At 50.7% G+C, this 24,383-nt stretch overlaps 2 protein-coding genes across 7 annotated transcripts in view; one reads left to right on the top strand and one right to left on the bottom strand.

The window, feature by feature from the left end:
- Bin3 (bridging integrator 3) overlaps positions 1-20,986 on the top strand; it is a 75,287-nt gene extending 54,301 nt beyond the window's left edge. For all 3 annotated transcript variants that reach the window (XM_074055172.1, XM_020156659.2, XM_074055171.1), the window contains 4 exons: positions 281-321; positions 5,301-5,442; positions 5,618-5,752; positions 8,220-20,986. In XM_074055172.1, the coding sequence (XP_073911273.1) occupies positions 281-321; positions 5,301-5,442; positions 5,618-5,752; positions 8,220-8,366 (465 nt within the window). In that variant the 3' untranslated portion in view covers positions 8,367-20,986. The remainder of the gene's footprint in view (positions 1-280; positions 322-5,300; positions 5,443-5,617; positions 5,753-8,219) is intronic.
- Ccar2 (cell cycle and apoptosis regulator 2) lies at positions 9,959-23,344 on the bottom strand. Of its 4 annotated transcripts, none has more exons than XM_020156658.2 (21): positions 23,209-23,344; positions 22,261-22,357; positions 21,923-22,014; positions 21,208-21,299; positions 20,872-20,986; positions 20,584-20,713; positions 20,307-20,403; positions 16,088-16,207; positions 14,735-14,957; positions 14,541-14,654; positions 14,047-14,210; positions 13,455-13,626; positions 13,139-13,369; positions 12,794-13,030; positions 11,905-12,049; positions 11,701-11,783; positions 11,218-11,364; positions 10,971-11,082; positions 10,697-10,885; positions 10,376-10,581; positions 9,959-10,099 (listed from the first exon to the last, which is right to left on the bottom strand). In XM_020156658.2, the coding sequence occupies exons 2-21, from the start codon at positions 22,316-22,318 to the stop codon at positions 10,055-10,057; spliced, it is 2,772 nt and encodes a 923-aa protein (XP_020012247.1). In that variant the 5' UTR covers positions 22,319-22,357; positions 23,209-23,344; the 3' UTR covers positions 9,959-10,054. The 4 variants fall into 4 exon arrangements, with proteins under 4 accessions (XP_020012247.1, XP_073911261.1, XP_073911260.1 ...); XM_074055160.1 differs by having other exon boundaries at positions 11,701-11,780; XM_074055159.1 differs by lacking the exon at positions 23,209-23,344 and adding an exon at positions 22,650-22,980.
- Positions 23,345-24,383: the final 1,039 nt, after the last annotated feature.

Raw genomic sequence — 24,383 nt, 5'->3', positions numbered from 1 at the left:
CTTCTCTTCCTCCTTCAGTTGCAGAGTTAGGGTGCCACCCTGCGTTTTCCACCTCCGTACCCTCCTGCCCTAGCTGTAGGGTGCCCTACCAGGACTGTTTGTCTTCTGAGGAACCTATGCCCCCTCCTTTTAAGAAGAGTCTGTCTCCCCCAGCTTTGATGCCATTGGGGTTTATTTTCCCCCCTTTGATGGCACTAGGATTTGAACTCAGGGCTTTGTGCTTGCAAGGCCTGTGCTCTACCACTTGAGCCACACCTCCAGCTGGATTTTCTTTTGACAGGTGAACCAGATCCAAAAGACGGTGATCGAACCCTTGAAAAAGTGAGTAAAGTCATCCAGGGATACAGGCTTCAGAGCACTTCTGGCAAAGGCAGGTCAGCTGGCCACGTGAGGACCAGGCTTGTCCCTAGCTTCTCATAGGGACAGGTGGGAAACAACAGGGACACCAGTTGAGGCTCCTAGTAGCTCCAGAGCAACACCTCTGCAGTGCAGTGCACTCTGTGACAGCACCGGACTCTGCTCTGGTGGTCATTTGGCCCTTTCCCCTTTGCTCATAGCTGGGCCTCGTGGGGCCTGGGCTGTCTGAAATCAGCTAGTGGGGATCTTGGCAACCCCTCAGCGGACATGAGCAAAGCCTTTCATCTCGCAGCCAGGCTGGCACACAGCTGCCTACAGCACTCGGCTTTAGAAACATGGGGGTGGCCGCACACAGGGAAGGTGCAGCAGTGTCGTCCTTCCTGGGAAGGTCCCCTCACTCATGACCTTGAGGGCCAGGAATTCTGTGAGGCTCATCTTTGGTCTGGCAGGGCCCAACCAGTGATCAGACAAGCCTGTTCTCTGGGTCCCAGTGGAGAAGAGGCTGGCTGAAGCCTTGCCTTGAAGCTCCTGAATCCTTCTCCCAGCCTCCTCTCTGACCTAGAAAGTCTCCCACTCCAGCCCAGCAGCTGCACTTTATTACCTCTTCTGTGGTGGTCCCTGGCAGTCATCTTGCCAGGGCTGGGTAATGAGGCTCTCCTTCATTATCATTAGGCCCGGATCGGCCCGGAGGGAAATGGAGAGTGTTTTTTGATCCTCTAGCCCCTGGTGTTGGGGTGTTGACCTGTTCTCCCCCTGTTCAGGTCCAAGGGGTGGGGTTAGGAAAATCCCTCTCAGCCTCATCAGAGCTTCTTCCGATGCTGGACCTGCAAACTCTACAACTAGACAACTGCAAGGCCAAGCCTGGTGCAGGGCTTCTCCACACCATTCCCCTGCCTCTTTGCCCTGCTACTCCAGCCTCCCCAGCATGGGTTCCACCACCCTCTGCCTCCCAGTCAAGTCTCAACCCCACATCACAGGGCACATGGGGAGCTGGGTGCAGAATGAGCCCAACTGCTTATGGCTTTTGGGCCTGGTCTCCAGGACAGAAGCTCAGAGCCAGGTGGAAGGAACACAAGGCAAAACAGATCCTGCCCCACAGAGGCCTCCGGTGTTCTGGGGCCTCCAGGGTCCCAGAGGCAGCCACAGGCACCCAGGGCTGGCAAAGCAAGGCAGAAGCACCAGCTCAGAGAACTGGAGAGGGTTGACTCCCGTCTCGATTTCACAACCAACGAGGCGGCATTGAAATCAGATCCCTGTCTTCTGCAGCCAAGTGCAGAGAAACCCCGGCTGCTTCCTACCATGCTTGCAGCCCACCACCTGCCAGGAAGGTGGGGGCGTGGCAGGGGGGAGGCCACCATCTCCGCTGCAGATCCGCTGACCTCCGCATGAGCCTCAGGCCTGCCTGCTGCCCTGGCTAACTTCTGCCTGCATCCCGCAGCCAGCATGCAATCTCCTGACCGCATAAACCACCACTGCCTGTCGCCTCCTCCCTTCTTGCTTCCTTGTGCCAGGAGAGAAGCTCCCAGGGACCCCAGCACCGGAAACAGGAACCTGCAGCTTTCCTGTCCTCTGGTGAAGATCATGGCCACTTTGCCGCCCCCAGCCTGCCCCTCAGGGGGCTCGGCCTCTAATCCCAAGTCCCGGGGTCTATTCACATGTCAGATGGGGATGCTTTCAATTTCCCTTTCCTGGTGGGTGGAAGATCCCGGCTGCGTGGGCACAGATGAGGAATGGCAGGCATTCCCCACCAGGCCGGCTGCTCCCAGCCCACCTCACAGCCGGCCTCATTTCTTCCCCACTCCCTCTTCACCCCACACTTTCCCCCCATCCTAGGGAGCTAGATTGGTATTGAACCTTAGGCCAGACAAGAGATGGATAGCCTCGTGGGTCGAGCTTCCATGAAGGCCTGGGTGTGGGCCCAGCCTCTCCTCCCTTCGCAGAAAATGTGAATCAAAGGTCAGCAGCTCACAGCCTGGGAGGGCAGTCACAGGCCTTCACAAAAGGAGACCCAGGTGTGCTCATTTCCACCAGGAGCAGGGAGGTGGCCCACCCTTGCCAGCCTTCTGTGGCCTCTGGCTTTGATGGAGGGTGCTGTTGTGGGAGAAGTTCTCGTAGGGAAGACCTGGTGTTCCCAAGGGCCAGATGCCACTAGCAGAGCAGTGGGATCAGTTCCCACTACAGCTGCCTCCTCCTGCACAGGACAAGTTGGCCTTGGTTCCACTGTGACACCACCCATTCCCCAAGGCTGTCACCTGATCCATGCCTGCCTTGTCCTTCTAGCTCTGCCCTTTCCCCTGCACTTGGGTTGCTGTGTCTTTTGTAGGCTGACTAGGTCCCTCCACTTAGCACTTCTGGAGAAGATGGCAGCATGGAAAGGGGTTGGGATGATGGACAAAGGTACATGTGCTGCTGAGGCCAGCAGGTATCCAGGACTGCCTGACCAACTAGCACAATGCTAAACCTATCTTGCAACTTAGAATGCACCTCACACTCACTGCTTTGTTCCTTGTGATGCCCTTTCCCAGGGAGAGGAGGTCAGCTTCAAGAGACGAGATTACAACCAGGGCAAGACAGTGCTCCCTGCTGTCTCCTGCCTATCTCATTTTTGCTCAGTCCCTGTTCCTGCAGCCTCCCAGTGCCTCCCAGATACTGGGCCATCCAAGCAGCAGGTCGCTTCTGACAAGAGAATCAGGCAGCTGCTGGGGGCCCCTTGCTCCCTTGGGGTTGAGGGAGGGACAGCATGGTAGCTTCTCAGGCCCAACACACCTGTTCCCCTGAGCCACACACCACTCAGCTGCCCAGGAAGGGAGAGGAGCTCCTGGAGCAGCTGGAGCTCCATCCCACAGCTGCCTTGGACAAAAGCAATGAGACTGGCTCCTCCCAGGGGCTTCTTGCCTTAACACTCCTCCATGGGCACCATGTCCTAATGATGTCTGGTCTCCACATCCAGTTTGCATGGCACTGAGTCAACAAAGCACTAAATCAAATACTGGTTTGATGAGTATAAATAAGAGCATGCAGCTAGGAGTCAGAGAAATTCTGAAAGTCTCAGCCCTTTAGCATTCTCAGGTAGTGAGCCTGTCATGGACACTGTTAAGTTAGAAGGATTGGTTTTAGTGACTTTGAGGATAAGCCCCTTGTTTCACCATAATCTCCCCATGTCTGTAGGCTTCATTACGGGCATTTAATGTTGGTCAAGCTTATATTCTCTATTCTCTGGCAAAAAGTATCCATTACTCTCATCTCTGATTTGTTGAGGCTTTTAAATATAAAATTCATTGTCATGTGCCTGTGAGAGGCAGACTTGAGGGTCATGCTTCCTGTGGTGTCTGAACTTCCTAAAGACATCCCGGGACTAGCCAGGTACCCTCTCCATTCCAATGTGTGTGAAAGGCTGACCTCAGCCACTGACTGGGATCCCAGTGAGAAGAATCCTGACCCCTGACTTCTTCCTGCCTGGTCTTTCATCTTCTCTGGCTTCCTCTGGCACAAGCCACCTCTTCTGGTCCTGGGTCACCAGCTCTGCCTCTCCAACCTAGGGATCAGAACCATCAAGTCAGTCCTTGCATGGCCAGGTCTCATCAGACCCCCAGGGCTCCCTGTTGGTGTGGTGGATGCCTCCTGTGGAGGACCACACCCTTCAGTGGTACCGAGGCTACCTACTGCAGCTCAGGGTTTCACATTCAAGGAACTGGCCCGATGTTCTAAGTAGACACTCTACTACTTTAGCCATTCCACCAGCCCTTGCCCTGTGTTCTGTTCATTTCTGGGAAAATCTGCTTGCAGGGTTGTTTCAGCTCCTCCACCCTCATGTCTTTCAAGGAGAATGCACATTGCTCCCTGGGATATCACTACTGCCCTTTGTGGTTAAAGATAGCACTCGGCTGAGTGCAGTGGTACATTCCTATAGTCCCAGCACTCGGGAGGCTGAGGCAGGACAATCAAGAGTTAAGATAGATAGCAAAACCCTGTTTGAAAAACACCAAAAAAAAAAAAAAGAAAGAAAAAGATGGCACTAGTCACCATGGTTATGCTCATACTGCCCAAATTCTGCACTACTGCTCTTTGAAAATACTGCTCTTTCTGAACGGTGCACTGCTGAGCAGTCCCCATCACACCATCACAGTCCCTTTTAGTCATGTGGGGTAGAAGGAGGTCCTCGAGTCACTTTCCTAAAACGGCCAGTCGTTGGTTTGCCCTTTCAGTGGTAGAACCCCAGTATTTCTGCTTTTCCCACACTGTGAAGGCAGCCTGAGCCAGGAGTAGCCATTGTTACCTGCCAGTGGCACTGGTAGAAAGGGTGCCAAAGAACTGGGAGACTCAGGTTCTCTTCTGGACTACCTCTGCCTGATTGTGACCACAGGCAGGTCTCATGTCATCTCCCTGGCCTTAGGTTCTCCCAGTTTTGTTTGTGGTACTGGGGTTTGAACTTAGGGCCTACAGCTTGAGCCACTCTACCTTTTTTGTGATGTTTTTTTTTTTTTCAGGATAGGGTCTCACGAACTATTTCCCCAGGATGGCTTTGAACTTCGATCCTCCTGATCTCTGCCTCCTCATTAGCTAGGATTACAGGCGTGAGCCACCAGTGCCCGGCCTTTCCCAGCTCTAACATGAGGATGTTGGGCAGGTGACTTCAGAGCAGTGTCCCAGCCCTGCTCTTCTCCAGTGCAGGGCTCTGTGGTACAGTGAGGCTCAGAGGGTTGGGCAGAGAGGCAGCGGGAGGACAAGTGACATCATTCGTTCACGACTCACCCGTGGTATTCAGGTTCAGTGGAGCAGCCCTCAACCCTGTCTGACTCTGCCCCGACATCATCAGCACAAGCTCCAGCACCTCATGGGGCTAGGGCTAGGTGGTAGGTGGCCCACAGACTTGAGTGAATGGTGAACCACTTGACTGCCCCGCCCCCCAATGGGCCTGCATTCACCGAGGATGTTCCCTGCAGGTTTGGCAGTGTCTTCCCGAGCCTCAACATGGCAGTGAAGCGGCGGGAACAGGCCTTGCAGGACTACAGGAGGCTGCAGGCCAAGGTGGAGAAGTATGAAGAAAAGGAAAAGACAGGACCAGTACTGGCCAAACTCCACCAGGTACTCGGGGAGAAGGGAGCAGTTGGGGCAGCCAACGGGAGGAGAAAGGGATGAACCAAAGGACCATTGCAGCAAGGGCCCCTTTGCCTGGGGACCAGCTGTCCCCACCCCCACCCATACATTTGCACCCTGCCCCCAGCACTGAGAGCCTTCACACCAGGGTCTTGTTCCCCAGGCCCGAGAAGAACTACGGCCTGTGCGGGATGACTTTGAGGCCAAGAACAAACAGCTCCTGGAAGAGATGCCACGGTTCTACGGCAGCCGCCTCGACTACTTCCAGCCCAGCTTTGAGTCGCTGATCCGAGCACAGGTGAGGCTGCCACTCCTCCTTGGGAGATAGTCTTGAGCTTAGTAGACATCCTCATGCTACCCTGTGTCCCTCTCCCCACTGCTGGAAGGGAGACTAAGCCATTCTCCACACAGCCCTGGAACTGGGCCTGTGCTGGGATGTGTTTGGCTTCCTCCTTTGCTCCTGGGTTAATCCCAGCTCTAGGGTAGACAAGGTTCCCCTTTAACTCATTCTTCACTTTTCTCCCTCTCACATTTAAGCTGGAAAAAAAAAAAGTATAGCATCTTTAGCCACCACTTTGAGCAGGATCTTGGATGGCTGGAGGATGTGGGATCCAGAGACCTGTAGGGTGAAGGCCTCTTTCTGATGACCCAACAGGAGTCTTCTTTAGCAGGAGTCCAAGGGTATTGACTTTGAACTTCTCACAGAAGGATCCAGGAGAGCCCTGATCAGGCTGTTACTTAGGCCACTAGGCATGATGCTCACCCTAATGGAAAGCCTGCAGGCCGCATGCTGGTGTCCCATTGCCACCCAGCTGTGCACTCAGGCCAGACAGCCAGAGTGGGTACAGGACCAAGTCCTATGTCTCCTGCTGCTTAGGGATATAAGGACAGAGTGCAATGGTCATAGCTCCCACCTTCCCTATCCCATTCATCTTCAGACCTTTACCTGGGACTACTCTCCACCCCCACCCCACCCCCCGCTAGCAAGGTAGGAAAAGGCTGGGGTGCCAGAGCCAGGAGCAGGGCTCCTCCATGTGGGCCCTAGTTGATTCCAGGTGCCCCACTTCAGCCTCAGGACCCCAGCACCCTTCCCACTTTTCACCACCAAGCAAAAGACTTCCTGTACCCATCCACCGCCTGCCCACTTGTTTTTGGCTAAGCGTCTGGCGCCCTCCAATGGACATCATCATTCCCTGTCACTTCCACAGTCATAGGTGCCCCCAGAAAAGCCTACCTGATTTCCCACCTCCCAGCCTGCATTCAAAGCCATGGGGCCCAGTGTTTGGCATCAAAAAGCCTGAGCAGATATATATATCTGCTCAGATAGATATATATCCCCTACACATACATGGTCTGGTGAAATGGCTCAAGCAGTAGCGTGCCCAGCAAGCTCAAAGTTCAAACCCCGGTACTGCCAAAACCCAAAAAATATCCTGAGCTGGAATTGGGATTTGAATGTGACCCAAGTCCTCAGTCCCGTGCTGTCTAGGGGGCAGTGAGAGAGCCAGCAGCAGGAGAGGGGCTTCTTCCACCCTTGCCCATGAAGGTAAGGGCTGCCCTCCAGCAGTTGCACCCTCTGCCTGGTTGTCACCATACCATTCACCCCTAGTGACCTGTGTGCTGCCTTGTATTGCCTCCCCTACACACATCAGTTGCCAGAAGGAAGCTACAGGCTGCCAGGCTGGAGCCATTCAGGAGACTAGGGGTACCCTGTAACCAAGCAGCAGGATAGCCAGGGCTGTTTACTACCTGCTCTGTGCCAGCCTCCGCCTCACCCGGCTGCCATTAGTCACTGGAGAAGTGAGCTGAGCATTCCTGGTGACTCATCAGGCAGCACCCAGTTGGGGACCACCCCCCACTCTCCCAGTGCTCAGCCCAGTCGGAACCCCCACTCTCCCAATGCTCAGTCCAATTGGAACCCTGCTGGGGTGCCTGGGAGACTTCCTAAGATGCAACTCAGTGGCAGCCCTGCCACACAGATAACCTTCTCAGTACCATCACCAAATTCCGAGGATTGAAGGAGAGTCCTCCTCTAGACAGCTTGAAGCCAGGGTGTTTGAAGAGTGTGCAACTTTTATGAGAACACATACTTTCATTTGGTCACAAAGTGGAAACTGAGGCAGAAATGGCCCTTGCCCTCCTTTGGATAAACCTGTGGTCTTCAGCCATCTGGAGGAGTTACGAACCGGTCTCCTCTAAGCTGCCCACCACCAGCCTCTCCTCCCTGTGTTTCCCCCACTCCATGGCTGGTCCCTACATAGAACCATGGACATGGGCCAGGCCTTGGAACCACTCTTCTGTCTATGCAGCTAGTGGGACAGGAGTGGAAGGCTGGAAAGGTGTCACGTCCCGCTCTCACCTTTACAACTGACTCGCAAGGCTTTGGAGCTACCACCTCTGTAGTCTGTTTCTCTGTGGACAGAAGCTCTGGGCTTCTTGCCTTAGAAAACGCAGTGAACAGGAGCCACCCCCAAATACATAGCTTCCCTGCACATACCAGCTGTTGGAGGAACCAGGGGTTCAAAGGGCAGCACCTCTACCCCCAGACCCCTGCTGCCCTGTGGTCTTGGCTATAACGTACCCTTTTCTGGGCTGCCAGGTGATTCAGGGAAATGAGGTGAGGGGAGGGAGGGGGTGGAGGAATAAGTGGGAACAGCCCCCTTCAGCCAACCTACAGGCCCAAGGGTCCAGGCCTGTCCCTGCTTATGCTCCTGGGCCTGGTGGGTGCAGCAGCTGTGCACCGACAATTCTTGCCTCCCAACCAGGTAGTATACTACTCGGAAATGCACAAGATCTTTGGAGATCTGACCCAGCAGCTGGACCAGCCAGGCCACTCAGATGAGCAGCGGGAGCGAGAGAATGAGGCCAAACTGAGCGAGCTCCGAGCCCTCTCCATCGTAGCGGATGACTAAGCTGGAAGCCCTCACAAGTCCTGGGGTGCCCTGGGGCACACACATCCTCTCATCTTTGTCCTTAGCAGGCGTGAATTCATGCTTCTTTTACCCACTGACCAGCAGGTTGGCGACAGAGGTGGCCCCTGCTCTACCTCGCCAGCCCTTTGACCGAGTGTCTCCATTTCCTGAACCTGGCACCAGGAGCCCCAAACAAGCGCCATGTCCCAACCCCAGCCCCAGGGGCTTTTTTACCGTCCAGATTATGCCATGGTCTTGGGCCAAAGCAAGCTTGAGCACTTGGAGGGGTCTGGGTTTCCTCAGTGAGTTGAAGGTCTTAAGACCTGCTTTCACCGTGGGGACTGAATCTACCTCCAACCTGGGGAGCCCTCTGGCCCCTCCGGCCTCTTGGTCCCCAGACTTGTGTTCCTGGATGAGCCAAAGACACTGCCCTGGAAGTGGCTGGAAAGCTGTGGTTCTCCAACCCCAGCAGATCTCTCACTCTAGCACCACAGGCTAGTTCTGTGCCGGTCAACCACAGGGACAAGCCCTAGGTAACTAACTGGGACTCAGTGCTCATCCTGCAACACAGAATGTCAAGGCCTCAAAGCAAGAATAGTGGATTTGTGGGTCACCTGGATGTTTGGAATTTTATTTTTTCAACTAAAGTTTCCAGTAAAATGTCTAACTAGTGTGCTGTAACTTATGGCAAAGGGAGAGCCACCGTGGCTTTGCAGGGTCTTGCCAGCTTGACAGAGGGCCTTCACTCAGTGGCAGCCAGAGGTGGCCCAGAGTGTGAAGGCTCAGACTTCCCACGGCCTGCCCACCTTCTTGAGAGAGCAGCCGGCAGACAGACGCTTGGGCGGGGACAGGCGGGCACAAGCAGCCTGGAAGAGGAGCAGGGAGAGCTACAAGGACACACTTGATTTGTTTTTGACTTTGGTTTATTTAAAAAACAAAAAGCCAAAAAAAAAAAAAAAAAAAAAAAACTTTATGTACAAAGTCAAACCGAAACCACGGATTATGGAAAGAGGCAAGAATTATAGGTAACGGGGGAAAAAAGGCTGGGCCAAAGCCAATACCACATTCTGAACACAGGAGCCGGGGAAAGGAGGTGCTGGTTTGTTCTGGCAAGCCTGGGGTGGCTGGAACACAGTATTCTTTCTGTTGGCAACCTTGACCCAACTCTGAGAGCTTTCTAGAATGGGCTCCATTCCCACAGCGGCCACCACAGCCCCCCAAGAGTCGGCACCTGGAACCTACAGGATTTGTGCATCCAGAGGAAAGGGTTTCTTAGCTCCCACGAGACTCCATGTCTCCTCCTTCAATTTATTGGCATCAGACCTTGTCACAGGCTCAAAAGGCCTTTCCCTCCCCTGTCTTACTCTAAACTGGAAGAGGACAGGAGACAGCACAAGACTACAAGGGCCCCGGGAGAAATTCCAAGGTTGAGGGCAAAATGACATTCTAGGGGTGCAATAGATGTTGTATTTAGTTGTAGCTGGGACTGTGATTCCTCACACATCCATCCACATAGCACAGACCACCCTGATGGCTTGACGTCCCCTGCAGAGGCTGAGCACAGGGCTCAGCCACCCTTGCCTGTGGCTCCCAGGCCCTGTTCCAGCTCTTTCTGGTACCAAAAGGGCTCTAACATCATCAGGCTCCATCACTGGCCTCACAGAATGGCCGCTCCTGGGTGAGACCCCTCAGTTGCTGGGTGCTGGCTCCTCCTTCTCTACCCAGCTGTCAGCCTGTTAGCAAATGTAAGAAGGATGAGGTCTCCAAGGCCATCTGAGGACAGTTCCCCTCTTCCTGCCTTGAACCTCAGAGCTGCAGTTAAGCTACTGGTGGCTAGTTCCCTAAGAAACTAGAGGATGGAGGATGAAGTGACAACCTGGGCAGGGCAAGAAGGGGGGCCAGCCTGCTGGCTACAACCCCTAAGCCATTCTCCACGTGGTGACTCACCCTCTACTGGGGCTCTTGGAGCCTCACCAAAAGGAGCTGCAGTCCCCATCACCACCACTCACCTTTTCAACCATCCGCTGCACCTCAAGCTGCAGTGGGGTCAAGCGCCTGCGGAAGTCCTGCAGCAGCCGCTGAAGCTGATTCTTCTGCCTTTCAGCTGCCCGGGCCATTTCCTCTGCCTCTGCCAGCCGGGCTCGCAGCTCCTGCATCTCTGCTGCCAGTGTCTTATTTGTCACTTCAGTAGCTGAGAAACGGTTATGGCTCTCCTCTGCAAGGTGAGGGAGGACATACCAGAAAGACTGCTGGTATGTCAAGGACAGGACCACAAGGCAAGAGCTCTCATGTCCCACCAATGCCAGGTCCTGCAGCCTCAGGCCACTCACCTAGCTTCAGTTCCAGTGTGTGAATCTTGTTTTCCAGGTAGAGCCGGCCACTGTCCTGCTGTTCTGCACGTTGCAGCAGGCTCCCCACATTGATCAGGCTGCCGTTGTGAGGCACCAGACCTTTGTGTTCCATGGGGGCAGTACCTGGCTTTGCACTCTTCCCAGAAGGAGGCAACAGGTCCAGGTTTCCTAGAACGGGCAGTGAAAAGGCCTGAAGAGGAGAAGCAGCCTACCAAAGCCCTGCCCTCCGTCAGCTGCAGAACCCAGGACATACCAATGAGCACCTCCTCAGGAAGCCCACCATCTGCCACCTCCGGACGGCTATACTGTAGGCTCCGGTACTGGCAAATGTTCTGTGTCACCACCCTGCTGACCAGCTGCTTAGCCTACAGGAAAGCCAGACACCCGTTGGTCAAGGCCTGCTCCAAGAAGAGCCAAGGACCCAGAAAGAACTCAGCGCAGGCCTGTGTCCATGTCATGACAAGCATCCAGAAAAGATGATGGGACAAGAAAGGAACTACCTGCTCAGCACTGAGCCGGATTCCCAGTGTGAGGAGGACCCTCTCCAAATCTCGCCGGTGCAAGTAGCCACACCAGTTGGCATCAAAGAACACAAAAGCCAGAAGACAGTCCAAAGGGAGCACGGCTGAGGGTTCCAGTTCCTTAGGCTGTGAAGGAAGCAGAGGAGCAGGCTTTACACAGTTCTCTAACAATCCAGGACACACACAGCCCCTTCACTGGAGCAGCTGGGCTGATAGCATCAAGCAGTCCCTATAGCTTGAGACCCTGGGCCAGGGTTTCAGGCCTCTGTGAGCACCTTCCCAGAGGAACCTAATGTGGCTCCCAGATCAACATCCCTCTCTCCAATCAACCCCGATGAAGAATGAAATGGTCTCACTGAACCAAGAACTGCATTTGGTCTCTTGTAGAGGAAAGAAATCACTGGCAAGCATCCACGGACAGAGTCATGTTTCCCACCACTGAGGTACAGCAAGAGGGCTCACCATGTCCTGAAGGGAGGAGAATTCCATCTCTGACTGATTTGAGGCAACAGACCGGACCTCTGAGTCCTCCAGCTTTGCTCCTGCTACAGAAATCCCAAACTAAACATGGATCAGGGACTATGGCAGTTCATACTTCTCCACTGCCCTAAGAGGAAACCATTACAGCCAAACCCAGAGCTGCCACCCAGTCACCACCAGACACACCAAACTCCTCTTCTCCATCATCCCTCAGAAGCAGCAACTCTGGGTCCAGGGCAATCTCACACAGGTCCTCAGCTGCCTCACCCCGGGGCTTCTCTTCCTCCTCTCCCCCAGAAGAGGGAGGTTTGGACAGAAGTCCATCTTCCTTCTAGAAAAGCAGATAGAGGTGATAAGGAGAAAGCATGGCTCTTATGATGCCAACAATCATAATGGCTAGCATTAGAGTATCAGCTGTGTGCCAGGCACTGTGTTACCCACTGCATGTTTTGTGGGTCTTTAGCCCCACAGGATTCAGAGCATGCCAGAGGCATGTCTAGACAGCTGAGGTTTGTCCAGAAGTCAATTTCAGTTCCAGAAGAAATTTTGTCTACTTGCTAGTATTCAGGCAAGAAGGAGATTCGTGTTTTAGAAATGGTTTTCTAAAAATCTGTCTAGGGCTAGAGGCGTGGCTTAAGTGGTAGAGTGCTTGCCTCACAAGCCCTGAGTTCAAAGCCCAGTACCACCAGAAAGAAAGAAAGGGAGGGAAGAGGAGGAAAGGAAGGGAAGAAGGAAAGAAAAAGAAATTTAGTTATCTAGCTAAGTACCAGGCAACCCCACACTTCTACCTCCCAAGCATTCTCACTGATTGACATTTCTGTGCTTCCTTCCACTCTTCTGGGTCAGCTTTCTTGCCCTGCGCACCCACTTCCTAGCCATGTGACCAAATGAAAGCGACTCATATCCCTGGGCCTCAGTCCATCCCTGGCTTCCATGGAGTGGGCAGCATGAGGGGAACAAGTGAGACAGGACATGGAAAGTGTGACAGTGCCTGGCACAAGTGAGGGACTCAGATCATGCTAAGCATTATTATGTGTGGTCTTCAGGCCAACCCAGGGGTGACAAAGGTACTCACCAGTGGGGTGTCTGACTCAGCAGCTGTGCCCTCATTCTGTACCTCATCCTTGGATTCCTTGGCCACCTCCTCTTTGATGGTCTCCTCCTCTTTGACTACTTCCTCCTTTGCTACTTCCTCCTTCTCAGGTTCAGGGGGGGACATGACCTTTTCAGGAAGGCTCAGCAGCATCTTATAAATCCTATAACCAAAATCCCTCTGCAGCATCTCCAAAAACAGCTCAGCCAGCACCATCACCTGTTGGAAGAAGTGGCAGGGGCCCATGAACATCAGGGAAAAAGAGTATGCCACACTCCACTGTGCCCCGAGGCCCATTCATGACCTCCTGGGGACCCCTACACCTGCCTCAAAAGATATCCTTTCTTTTGGCCTCCGATCCTCCACAATCGTATGGAGGGACAGGTTTACACAGCCAGGACGTGCCATGACAGCAGGTTCCAGAGGGGGCGGGGGGGCCTCTGGGAGATCAGTGTCCACTTCCTGCTGTGTGGTGGCCTCTGGAGCCTCAGCATTCTGTTTAGAAGTATCGGCTGCTTGCTCCACCACATCAGTGGCCTGTTCAGTAGGCTCTGCTTCCTGTGACAACAACTGAGATGTGACCCTCCAGGTCCCAGGGTCAGGGCACCTACTTTCCCCAAGTCCTCCCAAGGCTCAGCCTTACCCCTGATGCCTCCTGGGGTGGGAGAGCTGCCTCTGCGGCTTTCTGCTGGCACAGGGTCTCCCACTCCTCCAAAGTAGGCATGATGGTCCAGACGTCTGGCAGATACACCACCACCGTGTGCAACCGCCGGGGCGGCCCTGGCTGTAGGTACTGAAACTCGGCAAAGCGCCACCTGCTCACAGCAGAAGGGAAAAGGAAGTCCTAAGCCGTGACACGTTCACACAGGCACCACACACACAGAGAAGTGCCTCCGTTTCCAATGAGCACTCAATGAGTACATGCCACATGCCAAGCTGTGAGAATGCAAACATAAAAGCAAGGCCTCAAGAACCAGGCAGCAGGGAGACTCAGTAAGCAGACAGCAACTGTACGAATGCTAAGGCAACATGGAGTGCAGAGCATGGCTTGAGGGTCAGCTGGTCTTCAGCAGCCCACAGCCCTAGTCATGCTCAGGGCTCAGATGTCCATCTGTGAGCAGCTAGGGGCGGGGAGGCATGAGGTGTAACTGCGCACACAGGAGAGCTGCAGGCCAGAGGCCAGGCCTCCTGAATGCTCCCCACAGCGAGCTGGCCACACAGGGAAGGCCACTCACCACTTGGTGCAGGTGCTCAAGTCAATGCCGGTCTGGGCTTGTGCACAGCGGATGGCTGTGCGCACCAGCACCTGCGGGTCGGCCTGGGGGTCGAGGCCATCCAGAGAAGGAGACCACTCACCCCCAACCAGCACTGCCTCTTCTTCCTTCCGGCCCAACAAAAACTGCAGAAAGATTGGGGATAACAGAAGACCCACATTGCCTGCATCTCCCACAGCAAGGAGAGGCTGCCACCCATGAGGAACTACAGCACCAGGAAGCAGTGAAGACCACTACCCAGGGGCCTATGGTCATTAACACGAACCAGTCACCTGACTCATACCAAGTGAGAACATCGCTGAGCTGCACTTTCCTCCTGCATAAAATGAGGAACACTTCAGCTCTGAAATGTCATGTTGCTGTACGTTAACGTGCAGGAGCCAAACTGCTAAAGACGCAGTAGGTGCTGGGCATGAGCAATAACAGCATCTCGCCTCCTGCAGCCCAGCTCTTACCTTTAGCTGCTTCAGAGGGTGCTCTGGTGTCTCCCTTGGCTCAGCCATGTCATCCACAAAGAGCATGCAGCAACGATACAGCTCCTCCAGGCCCGGGGAGGATAGGAGCAGTACCTGCGCAGAGGCACAGGGCACTCAGCCACCCTGCTCTCCAGCAAGGCGACAGATTAGCAACTGGAACCTGACCAACTAACCTTGGAACTGTAAGCGGGGTCACTGTCTGCAGCGCTGGACTCAGCACCAGTGTCTGAAGCTGCCTCCTTCTCTGAAGAGACCTGGATCCGGCTTGGGTGATGGAGGGAAAAGGGCTGGCTCAGAGGGAAGGCTGATAGCCAGCTCAGGTGCACAGACAGAAAATCTGAGGGGACCAGGAGGCTGCGGTAACGGCGCTGGAGTTCTAAGAAGTCACAGACAGGGCTGGAGGAAGACAACAAGGGAATTCAGACTAAGCAATGACCGAAACATAAAAGAGTAAAACTGCACAAGACTAAGAAAAAGGGCACTCCGTTTTTCAGTTTGGGAAATAAAGTAAGCACCTCTCGACAGATAAAGATGGCTGATCTCACCACTGGATTTTAAACTTTCCTATGGCAAAAGAAAGTCAAAGTAGAGAGGACAAAATACATGACAGAGAAATGCTCACGGTCTCAGTAAAGGAACCCACAAATCAGTAACAGAAAGTTCAAACACTGAAAGTGACACTGACAGACAGGTTCCTAACAGAAAACAATTACAGGAGACTGAAAAGCCCATGAAAATATGCTCAGTATCACCTGTAAGTAAAGAAATGCAAGTCAGAATATTTTCCCCAATTGGATTACAAAGATGAAAAGCTCTGATAATGAAGTGTTGGCAAAGCTATGGAGAAACCAGTACTTTATGCTCTGTTGGTAAGAGAAGTGGATACAGCCTCTTGAAAGATTTTCAAGTGGCTATCAAAGTTTAAAATCAAACCCTTTGAGCCAGCTACTCCATTCTGAGGAACTGATCTTAGTTAGACACTTACACATGCACACCTAGATGTATGTACAAGGATGTTTGCTATAAAAATATTTAAGATAACCAGAGTGCAAATGGAAAACTGGTTAAATAAATTATGGTTCATCCATTCAACTGAACACTGTACAGTTCAAAAGAATGAGTCTGACCTAGTAAATGTTAATATGGAATAAATTCTAAGAAATAGAGAAAAAGCAAAAGTACTGAGCCACATGTACAGATTTCCATTGGTTGGCTGATTCTTAAAAAGGTTGCCAGGCTGGGCGCCGATGGCTCACACTGTAATCCTAGCTACTGAGGAGGAAGAGATCAGGAGGATCATGGTTAGAAGCCAACCCAGGCAAAATAATTCATGAGACCCTATCTCAAAAAAAATCCATCACAAAAATAGGGCTGGTGGAGTGGCTCAAGGTGAAGGCCGAGTTCAAACCCCAGTACCAAAAAAACAAAACAAAACAATGCCAGAACACACACTCGCACTTGGATGGACCATACCATTTGCCACAGAACCCCGTTGCCAAGTCTCTACCCCCTCAGCCTTCACTCACCTGTCCACGGTATAGGGAGTGAGATGGACCCGGTAGGGAGGCAGGTCATGCCTTGGTTTCTTAGCACCCCAAGGCTCTCCCCCAGCTCGCTGCTTGCGTTTCTTGGAGTCATAGTCATCACTGGAGGTTGATTCATCACCAGAAGTAAGAAACCACATTGTTACAGATGTATTCCATACATACTGGTCTAGAAAGAACTGGAAAATACCTGAAGCCCCAATACTAAAAACATGGACAGCTTAGTGGTAGAGCTCTTGCCTAGCATGCTCAAGGCCCTGGGTTCAATCCCCAGCACCAAATTAAAAAAAAAAAGTTAAAGAAGCCATGCTAGCAAGCTAAATGACACAATGTTACAAAACTTAAAATGGCTATCTAAACTCTTTTAGCAACATAGAAAAACAATGTTAAGCAAAAAACATAGTATACATATAGTAGACCTCAACTATGAAAATAAATGAATAAATAAAAGCTTTAAAATATTGAAAGGAAATAAAGTACTAATGGTGGATGTTTTTTACTAATATGCTTGTTAACAATTTTCTTATGTTTTTATGAACAAATATGTTTGTTTGTTTGTTTTCGCAGTACTGGGGCTTGAACTCCGGGCCTTCATCTTGAGCCACTCCACCAGCCCTATTTTTGTGAAGGGTTTTACGAGATAGGGTCTCATGAAACTATTTGCCCAGGCTGACCTCAAACCATGATCCTCCTGATATCTACCTCCTGAGTAGGTAGGGCATGAGCGACCAGCACCTGGCTAACATGTAGTTTTTTGAAATGAGAAAAAAGTATTTAACTGGTTTTTAAACAAGACACACATATGGCACCATGCCATTGTTCCATAAAGTAAATCTTATCGAGAGACAGTTCTTGCTGGGAGCTGGTGGCTCACGCATATAATCCTAGCTACTTGGGAGGCTAAGATTATGAGGATCACAGTTTGAGGTTGACCTGGACAAATGGTTCATGAGACCCCCTATCTCCAAAACAACCAGAGCAAAATGGACTGGAGGTGTGGCCCAAGAAGTACCATGCCTGCTCTGCGAGCACCTGCTTTGCAGGCATGAAGCCCTGAGTTCAAGCCCCAGTCCCACCAAAAAAAAAAGAGAGGGAAAGGCAGTTCTTGGTTAAAAAGCTCTACTCTGTGCATATTAAAGTGATAAAAATAATCAAATCCTTTGCTCCCGTAATTTCACTCTTGAAAATCTATGCCAAGGAATTCAAAATAAAGAAAAAAAAAGGGCTGGAGATGTGGCTCAAGTGGTAGAACACCTGCCTAGCAAGCACAAGACTCTGAGTTCAAACTCTAGAACTGCAAAAAAAAACAAAAAAAGATATACATAGTGGGAAATGTCAAGCAGTATAAACTGGTAAGAAAACCATACATATCCAGCAACAACCAAATTTTGATAGTAAATACAATTACCATACTGCCACTAAAACAATTATGATTATGCTACGATATAGAAAAATGGTTTGATACACAAAAATAATTTGAACTCTAAGATTAAAACTGCAAAATGTATGCATATGTATAGAAACTAGTAAAGATCATAGAAAAAAAGTGGCAGTGTTTTCTTTTTCAAAATTACTTAGTTCTTAGTTCCTTCATGTTACAAACATAATATTAAAGGGAAGGAGATAAGAACTATGCCTTTTAATATCATATAAATTTAATCTAAAACTGTATATTTTAAGTCACTTATAGTATCATTTATTATTGCATTACTTTATACATTTTCATAATCACTTATAGGAGGTACGATAAAAATAGCAGAGGAGAAAAATGCCAGAATGATGAGAAAAAAATCCCCCATGTCACATGACAGAAAGAAAACCTACTGGCAATTCTCTATGCCTAGAAAACTGAGTTGACTACGTGTGCCAGAGTTTTGTTCTTACACCTGCCTGTGTTATTTCCCTATTTGTCACACCCAAATTACTAAGCTGGTTATATTTAACCCAAAGTTTTGGGGCTTTTTTTTTTGGTAGGACTGGGTTTGAACTCTGGGCTTTCAGCTTGCAAGTCAGGTGCTCTACTGCTTGAACCAGGCCTCCAGTACACTTTGCTCTGGTTATTTTGGAGATGGAGTCTTGGGAACTACTTGCCTGGGTTGGCTTCAAGCCATGATCCTCCTGATCTCAGCCTCCCAAATTAGCTAGGATTACAGGAGTGATCCACCAGTGCCCACCTAACATAAACTTTCTGCTCTCTTGTACACACCTGGGTCACATCCCAGTTCATATATCTCCATCTCCTGAAAACAACTTCTTTCACCCTGTTTCTAACAGAAGCCCCATTCCAAATGGGTTCTGACACCTCTATTCAGCTCACTCAGGACTGAAGTTAGTTGTCAATAAATGCTGTCAACCTCTAGTTAACTGAATGTTTCACACTAGATCCTGGGGACTCAGAAGCCAGTTTCTCCCTTACTATGAATGGCAAGACCCAGTGGAAGACATATCAGTAACTGCAGCAGCAGAAGCCCAGCCTGTCTAAAGGCCTCAGCCACTCAGCAAGAGCAATCCAATGATGACACTGTACCCTGCATCCCAAAGCCAGGGATTCAACATAAATCTTTGTTTCCATGCAAAATGTGACAGAGTCCTTTTTACAAACTGATGTCTCCTCAGAGTGACTAGTTCCTGCTACCTCTCCTACTCTGCACATTCTTGCTCCTGACCTCCAAAGGATGGCAGCTCTTTCTCTAGGAGCTATGACACTAAAGTACCTTGGCCAAAGTAATATACCACAAGTGTTGTACACAGAGCCTGGCAAGTCCAAAACAATCAAGTGCAACTGACTGTACAGAAGCCTGAAGCTGAACCAAAAGCAAGCCCACAACAGTCACTGATTTCTACCCAGGCTACATTATCCACTATCCCTTGAGGTGCTTGCTAGATTCTGTAACAAAGCCTTTAATAAACTCACAGAAAGGTACGGGGGAAGGACCTAGAAACTGAAGACCAGGAAGATGCACTGGAGAGGTATGGGAGGAAGCCAAGTACACGGGCTAGTGGACTAAGAACAGAATAAAGGGCTTCAATAGTGGAGTCAGTGTGGATAACAATCCTGGACAAAGCTGTCTTCTACTTAGAATTTATAATTTACTTATCCCAAGAAACAAGTGCTAGTTTCTGCATAGGGACTTGCCTCAACTTTGTTGCAGTCATTGTAGTGATAGTGATGGTGAAATTTCTTAGGAAAGAAATATACTTTCAACAGACTGAAAGCAGATCATCTCAGAAAGGGAGGTCAAGAATAACCTCACCTCAGCCTTTTCTGTGAACTGCACCACACTCCTTTGAAGTGTTTGCACTGGTCTGCCTTGCCAGCTCAGACACATGATAATCTACAGGCATCTGGGAAAGGGGTGTTCCTTTCTCTGTACAGCTCTTATTTTAAAAAGAGAACTACAACATGAGGGAACTTTCTGCAGTAATATTACTAGAGGCATGGTTACATGGGATTTTCTATTTATCAAAAACTGTCCAGTTAAGATTTGCACATTTCAATCTATGTAAATTTAATCTTAAGTTTTTACGTTAAAAATAACAAGTAGGGGACAATGAGTAGATGAAGATAGAGGTGAAAAAGAATGGCAAATAAATTTAGGTAATGAGTACATGAGGGTATATCCTACTTACTTTGTGTGCATTGACACTGTCCACTATAAAAAAGTTAAAGCCAAAATATCTCAGGGACAGTAGAAACGTAAGGGACATGTGAACCTGAATGAGGACAGACAGCATGCTCCACATGCCCAAATCAACTATGCTTGCCTCACATGTGGCCAAGAAAACTATCTGCATGTCCAAGGGACAAGGCCTGAATTTCTGGGCAAAGTGCAACCTATACACCGCAACACCACATTTCTGGAAAATGGTAGTAGCATATTTTAAACTAAGAATTAAAACATATACTGCAATGCTACTTTTTTTTTTTTGCCACATTATTATTTACAGTAACACTTCCTAATATCTCAATTTTACTGACTAGAAATGAATGGGAAATTATACTTGGAAGATAAACTATATCAAATCCAGTTTTGCTGAGTCAGTATAGAAAGATCCAATATTTATATATGCATTTCAATGTGTCTGCCCATTTCAGAGAAGAGCAACTATGATCTAACCACAGAAAGAGAGTGTTACCATCAGCAGGTGGCAAAAAAGGGACACTGCTTCTAGAGAAAAATCTGCCTGACCATTCTCTTACCTTCGGCCCTGATCCAATCGTCCATGAGGGCCCCGAGCAGGAAATCTGTTCAGGTGGCTCAGGTGAAGTGTGTGGGATGTTTGGAAGAGACTCAGAGCTGCAGAGATAAAATGACCAGTGACTCAAAGAGTCTAGAAAGCTGTCGAACTTCCCCCTCCCTCTCTTCCATGCACAGAGTATCCACTTCAAACCTCAGAGCAGCAGCCTGAAAGTTACCAGTTCATTCATTCAGAGTACCCCATGTAGCCAGCGTAACACCCATGCCTCTGGTACTTACGTTTCTGAGGGAAGAGCGGGGGAATCCGGTGTGGCTGGAAGATCAACTGGGGCTGAGCTCCCAGGATCCCTTGCTTCTGGCCCAGGGCTGCCACATGCAGAAGGGGAGGTGCTGGGGACTTCAGTAAGGGCTGCATGACAGTAGCCAAGAAATTCAGGGGATCCACATTCACTACCTTGGAAAGATGTAGTCCCACCCCTTTGACAAAAGTAAGGTTCTTGGCAAACTGATAGGGCACACAGGCTTCCCTCCCTCCCTTTCTAGTGCACATGCTAAGAAAATTAATACCTGGTTGGAGAGCGTTTGCACCTTAACAGCATTCCAGGGCACTGCCTGACCTGGGTTGTATGCAGCCTTCACCAGCACCTTCTCACCAAGCTGGGGCAGGCGGCCCTTCACCACACTGCCAGCACACAAGGAGGCCCCATCAGGAGAAAGACCCTGAACAAGCCAACCTGACTGCTCTCATGAGGTCCTTCCCATTAAGATTTCCCATACCTTCCCCCAAAAAAAAGGAAAAAAAAAAGATTTCCCACATCTTTCATAAAAACAGCAAAGCAATGGCTTTAGAGAGGGGGCTGGTGCACAAAAGCATTTCTGGCAAGGGACTAGCCTCAAGCCTACCTTAGCTGAAAAAAGACTTCTTCATCTACCACCCCAAAGTAGTCATGCAAGCTGGTAACAATACCAGTGAAGACTCGTTGCTTCTCCCCACCCTGCAAAAGAGGGCAGGTTAAAAGTAATAGGGAACAACTTGAAGAGAATTACACTCTGCCACTAGGCCCTAAACTCTCTTCATGTGACCCCCAGTTCAGAGCACTACATTGAGATTCACATGGAAGGAAGCACATAGTGGACGCAGCCTAAGCATGAGGAAGGGGCACAAGCTGATTCTTGGCTCATAAGCTCCTTTAACCCTAAGAGGTACCTGAAAGATTACCCTGCAGTCAGAAATTAGGAACTCCTCAAAGCCAGGTGCCAGAAGCTCACGCCTATAATCCTAGCTACTCAGGAGGCAGAGATCAGGAGGATAACAGTTCAAAGTCAACCCAAGCAAACAGTTTGTGCAACCCTATCTCAAAAAAAAAAAAAAAAAAATCACAAAAAAGGGCTGGTGGAGTGGCTCATGGTTTAGGCCCTGAGTTCAAACCCCAATATCGAAAAAAAAAAAAAAAAGAAAAAGACTCTGCAGTCTTACAGGTTTCCAGGGACCCACATACCAGGACAAGAGTCAGGAACGCTGAGCACTATTAATGTAAGAAACGGATGTGCATCAGGCATCTATGCATGCTGGGGTAGTCCCAAGAGGGAAACTCAGCAGAAAGGATGCCCAACCTACCTGAAGATGCCTAGCATTTTGGGACAGGTCTGTGGCCACAGGAGGAGTAAGCAAACCAGGAGGAGGGCCCAAAAGAGATGTTGAAGCTGCGCCTAGGGAAACAGAGAAGCAATCTCCAGGAACTGCACCTACCACCTTAAGCACTAGAGATTCTCAAGTGGCTCCAACCAGCTCCTTCTCAAGGGTCCACTAGCAACCACTCTAGTCATCTCCTCAGTACCTAAGGAACACCAGCAGCAAACTGCTCTCCAAGGATACCCCAAGGATCACATTTTTGGAAACTAACACCAGAGCACATACTTCCCCGCATGAGGCCAGGTAAGAAGAAAAATGATCACCTGAGAAGTTTCGTCCCCCTGGAAGCGGATTGATCCGCTGGCGCTTAAACTGGGACATTGGGAATACTGTCCTCTTTCAGAGTCTTGGGAAAAAAACCTTCAATCAAAAAAAGAAAGAAGTTAGCAATTCCTATGGAAGAATATTAAGGATGTAAGGACCTTACGGAAAGTGAAGAGGGAGGCCCTGGGAATGAATGGAGAAATGGATAGAGAGGATATAACGAGGAACAGGAAATGAAATAGGGAATTACATTATTCCAGGCTGCCTTGGCAATAACCTAGTGGCGGGTGATACTGACATGATGCTTTACAAAAAAGGAAAGGATCTCTGAGCCATCAGGAGACGTGCCCCAGAACACAAAACCAGATAGTGACAAACTGGGACTCACACCCAGGTCTCCCAACAACTCAGCACTCTTCACGCTGTGCCACTGCCATGCCTACAGAGGTTGGCAGTGTGGGGGGCTGTTAAGAGCTCCGGTGACATTCATTCATTCAAAAACGTCCGCCAAAACGCTCCACGCAGGGCCCAGAAAAATGAAGAGGCCGGTGCCCGGCGAGGTGGTGCGGGCCCTCTCCCGGGAGCCCGACCCGTTGTTCCCACGACTGGATGATGGGGAATTCTCCAGCCGGCCCAACGCGAAGCGGCCTGCGCGCCGCCCTCCTGCTCCCGCGCTCGCTGGCCCTCGGCTCTGCCTCCAGCAGCTACAGGCACCCGGCCTCCCGGGCAGGGCCGCGGCGAGGCCACCGTGGGAGGACCAAGGCGCGCGGTTTCTCCTCCTCCCGCCCGCCCCCAGGGCCGAGGCCGTTGCCAGGGAGACGGAGCTTGCAGTCCGGAGGGGGCTCGGCCCCTTCCGTGCCCCGTGCATCTTCGCCGTCCGGCCCCCGCAGCCTCTCTACTGGGGAGAGGCGAAGAGGCAGAGGGGCGGCGGGGAGCCCCCAACCCACCTGCGGGCCAGGGCCGCGACACCGGGGGGACAAAGACACCCGGAACCACCACAGCCGCTGCCGCCGCCGCCACCGGAAACGCCTCTCCGGAAGCGCGACCACTGGTCGGAAGCTGCCACTCTCCCGGATATGGTCCCTCCCTCGTCTCTACCGACCTCTCCCTTCCCCCACGCCCGCCAGCCATCCCGCGGCAACTATGGAACGGAAGTGCGCCTTCGCGGATCGGATGTGCGTTCGAAAGCCGCGCGTAGGTGGTGTCCTCACTTAAGTGTCCCATTAGAAAAGTGGGCTTCAGAGCATTGGTTCCTGGTTCAAAGAAATCTGGAACTGAACCCCCAAATATAAGGGAGTGTCTCCCACTCTCATACCCGCCTTACTGTGGCAACCCCCGAGACTGAAGCAGCAAAAGAACCAGTCCCAACTGACTGGAGGAGTATGCCTGGTAAGTGGGTATTTCTAAAAGTCATTGTTACTCAAACCAATGTCCCTCATCACTATCTCTGCCCTTCCATTGACTGTCCCCCAGGATAACAACCCTGGAGAGTACGCAGGCGAGGAATCTTTGCCATAATTCTGAATATAAAACCTATCAGACTTCAATGAAATGACTTACTCAAAACCTTCCCAGAAGAGTGGCCATTTTGGTCCCCATTAACAATCCCAGTTCCCCCTTAATCTCTTGTCTTCCCCATCATCCCTCCAATCCAGCCTTCCTCCAGCACCCATACCCTCCCTTGTCCTAGTCACTTAACATTCATGGCATACTTTGAGAAAGTTTAATGTTACTTTATCCTCATAACAAGTTTGTGAGGTAGGTAGGGCAGGCATCATTATCCCAAGTGGGAAGCTGTGGCTCAGAAGTTAAGAGACTTTGCTATGGTCTAAAAGCTACCGTGGGCTTCTGGTTTCAGCTCTGACATGTTTATGGGCTAAACAGGCTTAGAATTGGCCTTGAAAGTTATTCTGCTGTTCCCCACATTGTCCCTGTGCAAGATTCAATATGACAGCAGCCAAAACAGCACTGTTCTGTGTTGCAGGACTGTCAATTCAAGTATGAGGAGGAAAGCAGAAATCTAGATCAGCAACTTCCCTACGTGAAATGCAGGTTGCTCCATCCTTCCACAGTTAGCTCACCCAGAAGACCAACACTTTGGATGCATGATTCCAGCAGAGAT

This window comes from Castor canadensis, chromosome 14 (genome assembly GCF_047511655.1).
Source record: "Castor canadensis chromosome 14, mCasCan1.hap1v2, whole genome shotgun sequence".
NCBI lineage: Eukaryota > Metazoa > Chordata > Mammalia > Rodentia > Castoridae > Castor > Castor canadensis.
Note: the sequence above shows the minus strand (reverse complement) of the source record. Positions and strands in the feature narration are given on the sequence as shown.